Here is an 11,129-nt window from a genome sequence, read left to right as displayed (position 1 = left end):
CATCAGAAAGTATTAAACATACATACACACAGAAAGTGGTTATAGAAATTAGTCTGACATATGTATCGTGTGACCAAACAGAATCTCAAAATATGAAATCGAAACCGACAAGCGGAGGCAACTACTTCGACGTGACCATCGACATTGTTCTCTTCTACTACTCAGAAAAGTCAAATTTCCGATGCATAAGAATCGAGATAATATCTATAATGCCGTATCTTAAAGATTGCTAGGTGATGACAGCAGACGAAACCACTATTTTTCTCATGTGCTGAAAGTGTGGAGGGTTTCACGCTTCAAAGCATTAGTTTTAGTGCTGCTTCTTGTCGGATAACATTGGGATCTTCGACAGAACCTTCTCATCCAGCACTGCATATTGCTTCTTGATCTCGATGAGGGCCTTCTCGCCCACAACATCAACCTCATCTTCATATTTCTCATAGAGCATGGGGAGTGTGTATGCCATCAGGAAAACTGCACACACAAATCAAATTCAGTGTAGCTCAAATAGCAACGTGCTATATATGTGATGATCTAATACGTAGAATTGAACACGGTGCAGTTAATTTTTTGTTTTTTTAGGTTTCTCTGAACATATCATTTTAGGTGTAACATAATCAAACAGTTGTAAGCACACATTTAAAGATAGATGGAAGTCTCGAGAAGGTCCCGGTTTTGTGAAATTAATAAAGCCAACGCCGGCGAACAAGCAAAACAATTCACAGTCCAGGGATCAAAGATCCAACAGCAGATAAGGTAGCATGCAAGCTACGAATGCAACGAAAAGGTCTCACACGCAAAAATTAGTAGTACAAGAATACGGCAGAGATAACAGCAGGGGCGGGAGACCATCTCTACTCCGGTCTGTCCCTCACATTTAGTTGTAAGCACACATTTAAAGATCACGGTGAAGATATTCATGCAGCAAGTACTTGATCCATAAAAGTGAAATCAGTCATGCCGTTGTATAAACACAAAACCTTGGAATCATATTGTAGTTTTTGATTAGAGTAACATACTACATCATAAATTGTCAAAATATAGTGCTCCCTCCGATACATAATAAGTACTATAAATTAATCTGCAGTGGAAGCAACAAAGAAAGTAGATAAGGGGCTTACTAGTGTAAGACAGAGTCAAGAAGCTAAAGCAGCTACCAATTATAGAAATGAACCAGAGGGCCCCAATTGACTGCAAGAAAATTGAACCAGAATGAGAACAATGCATCAAATTAGTTGAACCAAAAAAAAGGTAGAAGTAGGTACCTTAAGATATGTTTTCAGGTCTTTTCCGGAAGCAACACTTTGTAAGGTCAGGAAAGCTTCATTGATTTCTTTCCTCAGAACATGAGCTATCCTCAGGCACTGGGTTTCAGATAAAATTACATCTGGGAACTGTGGAGGAGACCTGAGAATCCAAAGATGTAGCAGCTCAACAAAGTTAAATCGATAAAAATACGTCTTAATCACATATATAATTTCCAAACAAACCATAACAATTATATTTGACAACCTCTCTTTTCAAATTACGGGGACTTGACGAACCAATTTCTCATTCTGGGTTTATATCTTTTTATTTTTATTTTCTGGAACAAGTTATAGTTTAATATATTTTGACGGAATTGCGAACTCTGAGTCGTTTAACTCTCAATTAGATTGCTCTTTCTGTAAGATGCGTGTGTGGCATGTTTTATTTCTATACAGGCATAGAACTAATTAATTCCATCTTTCGTCCTTTTTTCTTTTCTTTTAATCTTGAGTAAATTCTGTTTTTTATCTCCTAGTTTCATATTTTTTATAGTAATTACCCCATTTAACAATTATTCATCTACATTACCCCATTTAGCAGAATTTTTGACAGCTTTAACCCCTTTTAAAAATCTGAGAGTTATTTGCTAGGTTGGTCCGTTTGTCAACTACACGTGCAGGCGATGTCGCTCTTTTTCCCCCGGAGGATGTTTTCACTCCCAAATCAGTCTGATCACCCAGCCGCGCTCTACTTTTTACGGTCATTGTCATTGTGTGTACGTACACAATATTTTGATGTAGCAATCAATGATGATAGGGGACAAATCGATGTGATCACTAGTGATTTCAGAGGCAAGGCAACGACACCAGACCAAGTAAATTTGTTTCTAAATGTTGAAGCGCTGCGTTATGCCAATAGCAACAACACATACTAAGTTGCTCAGTTCCCAGGTCTCCTCCACAGTTCCCAGATGTAATTTTATCTGAACCTAAAGTTTTACCTACACCGGAAGGCCAGGCACATACAAGGTTGTAGTTATCGGTAAAACTTTAGGTTCAACGTTTTCTTCGGATGCAGGAAGAAATCGGAGAAAAACTGTGATGCACTCACATGACAAATCCCGTGTAAAATTTTAGGGAGGGTAAAAATTGGCAATACTTTTGCTAAACGGGGTAATACGGATAAAAAATTGTTAAATAGGGTAATTAATGTAAAAAATATCAAACTAAGGGGTAGAAACTAGAATTTACTCTTTAATCTTTAACAAGACAGCTTTGAAATAATGATATCATTTATCGGTTGAGAAAATCTCGATCGAGCGAGATCTAATTGCCTCGACAAAGAAAAAAAAATAGAGCATATATCTACAAATTGAACTAAGCATACATTTACAATTAAGCTTGACTTGGCACATAAATCTTTGCACTGAAAAAACAAATGCATATTCACAAAAATGGCATCAATGAAGAAACTCAAATAGAACAATCAAAATGGTGATGAAAGAATGGAGAAAAGAGAAGTACTGAAAAATTCACGTATGTTAGTTTGATGGCAATCTCCAAATTTGAGTGATTGCCAATAGTCGTGTATAAACGTTTGAAATAACCTATTGTTTTCTATGGATCTGTTTGTGGTTAAATGTGCCACACCATGACTTTTGTTTTCATTGTGGAGTTATTTACTAATCTTTACCATAGATGCTGTTTTCACACCGCACATATTCATAATATTACTAATCTTCAGTTACTGTAAGAAAATTGAAAACGTAAAAGTTGTGGATATGCAGGGGTTCAGTATGAAGTGTAGGCAGTAGAGGAGGAATAGAAAAGAAGTAGTGGGAAAGACCTGTTGATGAAGGATGCAGCGTTGGACCAGACGAAGCAGACGGTGAGGAAGACGATGAGCGAGTGGCAGAGGAAGGTGAGGAGGTGGTAACCAATGCCCTCGAACAGCAACCAGACCACAGTCACCCCTGCAAGAATGCTTCCGGAGGTGTGCTTGTCCCTCCACAGAACAAGATCAGCAGCTGAAACACGAAACACAACCTTATTTTCAGATGTACTGCTACATTTCATCGACCAGTTTTCATAGGCATTGTCAGAATTATTATACCTTTGCCTCCGCCTAGGACGTGGTGAAGCGGGTGCATCCTGCCAAACAGCTTCTTCTTCTTGTTCTTGGATTTATGAGACTTCTTCTTGTCGTCGTCAGAGTCCGAGGAGGACGATGAGTCCTTTTTGTAGTCATGGATCTTGTCGTTGATCTTCTCCAGGAGCGAGCCGTGCTCCTCGCTTTCGGACATCATCCCCTCCCGGCCTAAAAAAACTTCACATCTATCAATTGCAATGCTTCATGAATCACATCAAGAACACAAAGGCTGAGATCGACTCAGATGAACTACGTGATGCGAATACCATCGCAACATCTACATGAATCAACAGTTTAAATCGTGCAAGAAGAACCTGATCGATCGATCGACCTCCCAAACCCAAGATCATAAGATACATTGCGAAAGAAAATCAGATCAAGGATCGATGCTTACAGTGAGATGATCGACGGTTTATTTACTCTCACTTTGTTCTTCTTCGCCTGCAGTTAATTTATTCTTGGTTTTACCTCTCGGTAACTCTGTTTTCCCCTGTCTGTTTTTACTCTGGGAGGAAACCGAAACGGGAGGTGCGACTCTGCAGATATAAACGGTTGGGAGCCAAAGGCGGGGGCGCTATTTAACGCCTCGTCCAGTTAGGAAGTGGACGGTCTTGATCGCTGCTTGTGTATCGTCGACGGTGGGATGGCGATAAGCCGTCGACGAGTCCCCGCGAGAGTCGGGAAACGGGCCGTGTGGTAGTGAACGAGTGCGTCCTGACTTCAGCGTGTGGCCGTCCAGGTAAAGAGGAACCCAAGTATTCCCTCCGTTCATAAAAAAATGCAAAAGATTTATCCAAATTCAAATGTATCTACACACTAAAAAATTTAGGTACATCTAAATTTAGTCAAACTTCCGAACATCTATTTATGGTCAGAGGTAGTAGTAAAAAAAATTCTTGGATCCTCTTCCGACAGATGCCCTCCTGAGATCCCCCACCTAGCACGGCCACCTACAAGGAACCTCCAGCTGCCGCCGGCCTGGAATCGAACAGCAACAGCGCTGGCCATCCCCGCCGACGTGCACCGTCGTCCACCCCTCCCGCCGCGACGCCCTCTAACTCCTGCAGCGCGCAGCTCTTCACCTCCAACCTCACACTGTCCTCCTCTCATCGGGCGCTGCCCTCCACTTGGTCGATGCTGCTCTCCAGCTTGATGTTGCACTGTGTGCTGCCCTCTAGACCCTCCCGCCTACCGCCGCCATCCCATATGTTGATGTGGCTCTCTGCCTCGCCTCATTCTTCGGCAAGATGTAGGTGTCCGACTATTCGTGAACTCGGATGGATATGTCGCAGGTCCTCATGCAGCGGAAATCGGGAAGGAGGAGAGGTAGTGGAGGCGGGGACTCCTCGGGCGGAGAGGGGCACGAGCATGCTCAGCCAGGATGCTCTCAAGTCTGGCATGGACCTAAACGATAGCTAGATAGAAGTGAATCCACGAAAAGTCCTTTTAGATCATGGACACCGCTGCTCTCATTGTATTAAAAAATTCGAAAATTATATTTATATATTTCAAAAAATTATGTTACAAAATTTTAAAAGTAGCTAATGATTTATTCCATTAAAGTATAAAATTGCAATTACAAATGATTTGTTTTCTAAGCTACACAACAATAACAAAGTGTGCTTTTTGGAGATTTGAATCACTATACTCCACATATTTGTTATTTTTGTGTAGCCTAAAATACACATTATTTCCAGTTAAAAATTTACACGTTTGTGGGACACAATACTGACTACATCATGATTTATTTTCAGATTTTTCTGAAACTTAGAAATAGGATTTTGAATTACTTTTCTAAAAAGTGATCGCTAGTGCTCATGTGCACAAATCTCTGTCGGAGAATCCAAATCTTAGAGCATCTCCACTCGTCCCCCGACGAGGCCCCCGGCGAGCGTTTTTTCCATCCGGACGGCGTAATTCGGCCCAGTCGCGCCCCCGGTTCCTCGTTTTCGTCCGGATTTGGGCCTAAATCCATCCGGCGATCCCACGCCATCCCCGGCCCCCCGGGGAGCGCTCGGGGACTCCGGACGAAACGAAAGCGCGCGTGGCCCCAACTTGTCGGCGACAATGGCCTCCGATCTACGGCAAAACCCTCGTCTTCCCGATCTACGGCAAAACCCTCGTCTTCCCGATCTACGGCAATACCCTCGTCGAACGAAAGCTTTGAACTCTCAAGTGGTGCAACATAGATAGATTATATATATATTTCGAATATAATTCGAATAAACATAAAAATTACATATAAAAACTTTAAAACTAAACTACTTCTTCTTCTTCTTAGAAGGCCCCGCCTCATCGTCGTCGCGGCGACGCTTCCGGCTCGTCACCTCCTCGTCGGAGGAAGTTGAGTCCTCCGAGTCGGAGGAAGTTGAGTCCTCCTCGTCGTCGTCCTCATCAGCCTCTTCGTCCTCCTCCTCCTGCTCCTCCTCCTCCTCCTGCTCCTCCTCCTCTTCCTCGGCCTCTTCCTCGGCCTGCTCCTCGGCCTGCTCCACGGCCTCTTCGTCCTCCTCCTCGTCGTCCCACTCGTCCTCGCTGGCCGGCGGGGGAATCGTCGCTGCTGGACGATGCAGCTGGATCCCACCAATGGCGCCATCCAGGCGGCTTCCCCTCGCTGTCGGTGTCCGATGGCCAAGAGATATCGCTCATGGTTGACGGAGGATGGTGACGAGAGAACAGATGAATGGCGTCGCCCGTCGAAAACCGTATATGTAGGTCTCTCGACGAAAGAGAGCGGCGGTTGCTCTTCCGCGGAGTTCGTGCTCCATTACGGCGGTTCTCGCATCGAGGCCACTTCGACCGTTCCCGACGAGTCGTTTCGGCTCTCCAGTCCACTTCGCGACGGTTCAATGCGTCGAGGGAACTCCGACGATTGCCCTTCCCGGTGACTGCGCCGTCGCTATGCACGCGGTGGGTGCGCGTCCATGGGCTCGCGGCTGGAAAAATGGGCCTCCCCAGGCCAAAAACTACATCCATCCGGCGCTAAATTTCGCCGGATTTGGGCGTGGGGAGCCCAAACGAGTGGGGATGCTCTTACCTCTTTGGCTCCTTTTAGTTCTAGTGATCCACCACTACTGTATTTACACATACGTATTGTTTTTCTCTTTGGGACTCGAAGACATGGTCGAATTACATATCAATTGCATTTGCTTAGGCGTTGGTGATGCCCCGTAACTCATGCACAATAGTGGTAGGAACTTATTTCAGGGAGTGGCGGAAACTATGGCCTGCACCAAATGCAACTCGATTGGTGTATGGATGAAACTCTAGTTACCTCGGAAAATTGTGTTACCTTGCACACCAACTATTTCTTAAGTTGCTTCACACAAGTGCTAAGATGTAAACCCTCTTCATCACATGGTAAAGATAAACCACCACACGACGCTTGATGTATTTTTGTGGCGGTAATATTGGTTCACATATAACTTAGTTTGTTTTTTTTCATACAATAAATTCTTCACTTACACATTTGGTAAGTCATGTTTGTACACGGTAAATGGTTGTTTCACATATGTGCTAAGTTGCATACCAATTTGTTGCTAAGTTGTACACCCACTAGCGATAAATTGAATACTCGCTATTGTTAACTTGTATATCCAATAGGGTTAAGTTCCATCCGTTGTCCAATATAGTTGTACATGGATCAGATCTAGTTGCTTTTTGTTTCTATTTAGTCCGTTTTGGGCAGCTTTTTTTTATTTTGTTGGTTGTTTAACTAGGGTTAAGTTGCATTTTATTGTCTAACTAGTACTAAATTGGCTAACACCATTTATGATAAAGTTGCGCATCATTGTTCTTAACTCCTTTATCATTTTATCCTTGTTGCCTACCATTAGTACTAAGTCGGTCACCACCATGGTTGTGAAATTCCGCACAATTTATTGTGAAATTGCCTACCACTACGCCTAAAACTACAAAACAGTTGTTATCTACCACAACCAAAAATCATTGGCTAAGGAGTATTTTTCGTGGTTAATGATGTTAAGCTTCATGCACTAGCCACTTGAACCAAAAGTCCGAACTGATGGAAAGGGCTAGGCAATCCATATATACACTTTACAACACCCCCACTCACGTGTGACGGGAGAAGAGAAAGTCAACACGTGAAAGAAGAAGAGAACACCGAAACAGCGGTGGCTATAGAGGGGGGCAACAGCAATTTTTAGGCTTAATTGCGAAAACCATGTGAAAGCAAGGATTTGAACTTGAGACCTGGGGCTCTGATACCATGTTAAGCTTCATGCACTAGCCACTTGAACCAAAAGTCCGAACTGATGGAAAGGGCTAGGCAATCCATATATACACTTCACAACAAATGAGTCATAGCCGACGAAACGGTCTATGTGGTGCATATCACGTTGCTAAAGGATATACCATGGATTTTTCATTTCGTGGCGGATGATGGGCCTTTAGCCACGTAAAATGGGATTTTGGCAGAAGAGTTTTCAGGAGGCCGTGGGACAGTTCCTCGATGTCATCGAGATGAGTTGATGTTGCTAAGACTCGTAGGATAAGTTGCATCAGCTGAAGAAAAACTTTAGCTTCACATATGTGCCGATCAGTGTTAAGTTGCAAACCCACTATTCCTAAGTTGCACACCCACTATCGTTAAGTTGTATGCCCAGAAGTGTTAAGTTGCCTACCCATCATCTCGCTCGATTAGCTCCTGACAACGTGGTGCACCAATCTGCATGTCCACTCACCTTCTCGTCCTAGAGCTCCGACCTCCACGACCTTTGTGGTGGTGTTTTTGAAGAAGTTTGTAGTGTTTGTCCTCCTCGATGACCCCGATGCGAGCCAAATGGGTATATTTCTTGGCAATGAAGAATTTTAGAGACATTCCCAATGCAGTGTTGGCATCACGATTCACACATGTGCTTAGTTGCATACCCACTATTGCTAAGTTGTATACCCACTAGTGTTAAGTTGCATACACGCTATTATTAGTTGTATACCCCTCTAGGGTTAAGTTGCATCAACTGTCCAACATAGCTGTAGATGGAACATACATAGTTGCATTTTCGTCTCTATTTAGTCTACTTTGGGTATTTTCCCATGTCCAACTAGGGTTAAGATGCATTCATTGTCCAACTACTACCGAATTTCCTAGCATCGTTTATGGTGAAGTTGCACACCATTATTATGAACTTGTCTATCCTTACGCTTAAGTTGCATACCATGAACAGTAAAATGGCTACCACCATGGTTGTGAAGTTGTGCATTATTTGTAGTAACTGCCTACCACTACGCCAAAGTTGCTTACGAGTAGCACTAAGTAGGTTATCATTGATACGTCTCAAACGTATCTATAATTTATTATGTTCCATGCTACTTTTATGACAATACTCACATGTTTTATACACACTTTACACAATTATTATGCATTTTCCGGCACTAACCTATTGACAAGATGCCGAAGCGCCAGTTCTTGTTTTCTGCTGTTTTTGGTTTCAGAAATCCTACAAAGGAAATATTCTCGGAATTGGACGAAATCAACGCCCAGGGTATTTTTCCACGGAGCTTCCAGAAGACCGAAGAGCATACGAAGTGGGGCCACAAGGTGGCCAGACCACAAAGCGGCGCGGCCAAGGAGGGGCCCGCGCCGCCCTATGGTGTGGGCCCTCGTGCCTCCTCCGACTCTGCCCTTCCGCCTACTTAAACTCTCCGTCGCGAAAACCCTATTGCCGAGAGCCACGATACGGAAAAAGTTCCAGAGACGCCGCCGCCGCCAATCCCATCTCGGGGGATTCGGGAGATCGCCTCCGGCACCCTGCCGGAGAGGGGAATCATCTCCCGGAGGACTCTACATCACCATGATCGCCTCCGGACTGATGTGTGAGTAGTTCATCCTTGGACTATGGGTCCATAGCAGTAGCTAGATGGTTGTCTTCTCCTCTTGTGCTATCATGTTAGATCTTGTGAGCTTCCTATCATGATCAAGATCAACTATTTGTAAAGCTACATGTTGTGTTTGTTGGGATCCGAAGAATATGGAATACTATGTCAAGTTGATTATCAATCTATCATATATGTGTTGTTTATGTTCTTGCATGCTCTCCGTTGCTAGTAGAGGCTCTGGCCAAGTTGATACTTGTAACTCCAAGAGGGAGTATTTATGCTCGATAGTGGGTTCATGCCTCCATTGAATCTGGGACGAGTGACGTAAAGTTCTAAGGTTGTGGATGTGCTGTTGCCACTAGGGATAAAACATCAATGCTTTGTCTAAGGATATTTGTGTTTACATTACGCACCATACTTAATGCAATTGTCTCGTTGTTTGCAACTTAATACCGGAAGGGGTGCGGATGCTAACCCGAAGGTGGACTTTTTAGGCATAGATGCCTCGCTGGATAGCGGTCTATGTACTTTGTCGTAATGCCCCGATTAAATCTCATAGTAGTCATCGTGATATGTATGTGCATTGTTATGCCCTCTCTATTTGTCAATTGCCCAACTGTAATTTGTTCACCCAACATGCTATTTCTTATTGGAGAGACACCACTAGTGAACTATGGACTCCGGTCAATTCTTTTACATCTGAAATACAATCTACTGCAAACTCTGTTCTCTGTTGTTCTTCGCAAACAAACATCATTTTCCACACCATACATTTAAACCTTTGTTTACAGCAAGCCGGTGAGATTGACAACCTCACTGTTACGTTGGGGCAAAGTATTTGATTGTGTTGTGCAGGTTCCACGTTGGCGCCGGAATCCCTGGTGTTGCGCCGCACTACACTCCGTCACCAACAACCTTCACGTGGCCCTTGACTCCTACTGGTTCGATAACCTTGGTTTCTTACCGAGGGAAAACTTGCTGTTGTATGCATCACACCTTCCTCTTGGGGTTCCCAACGGACGTGTGTTTCACGCGCCATCAAGCATATTTTCTGGCGCCGTTGCCGGGGAGATCAAAACACGCTGCAAGGGGAGTCTCCCACATCCAATCTCTTTACTTTGTTTTTGTCTTGCTTTACTTTACTTTATTTACTGCTTTGTTTGTTCTTTATATCAAAAACACAAAAAATTAGTTACTAGCTTTACTTTATTTACTATCTTGTTTGCGCTCTCTATATTAAAAACACAAATAAATTAGTTACTTGCTTTACTTTATTTACTGTCTTGTTTGCGTTCTCTATATTAAAAACACAAAAAATTAGTTACTTGCATTTACTTTATTTAGTTTGCTTTATTTACTACTGCTAAAAATGAGTAATCCTGAAGTTGAAGTTCGTTCGTTTAAGCAACAAGGGGGAGAAAGTTTTAAAGATGCTTGGTATAGAATTAGTGATGCTCATCATAGGTGCACTAAGAAACACTCCACTATTATCCTACTTAGGAACTTTTATGTTGGTATCTCTAGCTGGAATAGGTATGTTCTTGATACTCTTGCGGGAGGTAATTTCCTAGGCACTCCTTGATACGTACAATTTGCATCACTATTTTATATCATAATTTGCTGTTATTCATTGATATATTTCATATTTGGAGATAATACTTATGTTATTTCATCTATTTTGCATGATTCATGATTATTGGAGGATCGCGCACTGGAGCCAGGATTCTGCTGCAAAAAGCATCGTCAGAACGCAATATTTCGGAAGATCAACAATTGACGTGAATTACACGAAAACTCCTATTTTTCCAGATGACGAAGGGAGCCAGAAGGGGGAGCTGAGGAGGGCCGCCATGGGCCCCCCTCACAGGCCGGCGCGGGCCCTGCCCGGCCGCGCCGCC

The 11,129-nt window shown here is 43.3% G+C and overlaps 1 protein-coding gene across 1 annotated transcript; it reads right to left on the bottom strand.

Moving 5' to 3' along the window:
* Positions 1 to 310: 310 nt before the first annotated feature.
* LOC124650636 (reticulon-like protein B1) lies at positions 311 to 3,553 on the bottom strand. The gene is made up of 5 exons (XM_047190152.1): positions 3,361 to 3,553; positions 3,094 to 3,274; positions 1,266 to 1,407; positions 1,122 to 1,191; positions 311 to 474 (listed from the first exon to the last, which is right to left on the bottom strand). Exons 1-5 carry the CDS (start codon positions 3,551 to 3,553, stop codon positions 311 to 313), a joined length of 750 nt encoding a protein of 249 aa, XP_047046108.1.
* Between the last annotated feature and the right edge of the window lie 7,576 nt (positions 3,554 to 11,129).

Source organism: Lolium rigidum, chromosome 4, assembly GCF_022539505.1.
Source record: "Lolium rigidum isolate FL_2022 chromosome 4, APGP_CSIRO_Lrig_0.1, whole genome shotgun sequence".
Taxonomy (NCBI): domain Eukaryota; kingdom Viridiplantae; phylum Streptophyta; class Magnoliopsida; order Poales; family Poaceae; genus Lolium; species Lolium rigidum.
Note: the sequence above shows the minus strand (reverse complement) of the source record. Positions and strands in the feature narration are given on the sequence as shown.

Excerpts from the sequence above, each read along its gene's own strand:
- LOC124650636 (XM_047190152.1), bottom strand. The coding sequence starts at position 3,553 with ATGATGTCCGAAAGCGAGGAGCACGGCTCGCTCCTGGAGAAGATCAAC. Across the intron at positions 3,275-3,360 it reads CGTCCTAGGCGGAGGCAAAG|CTGCTGATCTTGTTCTGTGG; the intron begins GTATAATAATTC and ends TTCGTGTTTCAG. Across the intron at positions 475-1,121 it reads CTTGACTCTGTCTTACACTA|TTTTCCTGATGGCATACACA; the intron begins GTAAGCCCCTTA and ends TTGTGTGTGCAG.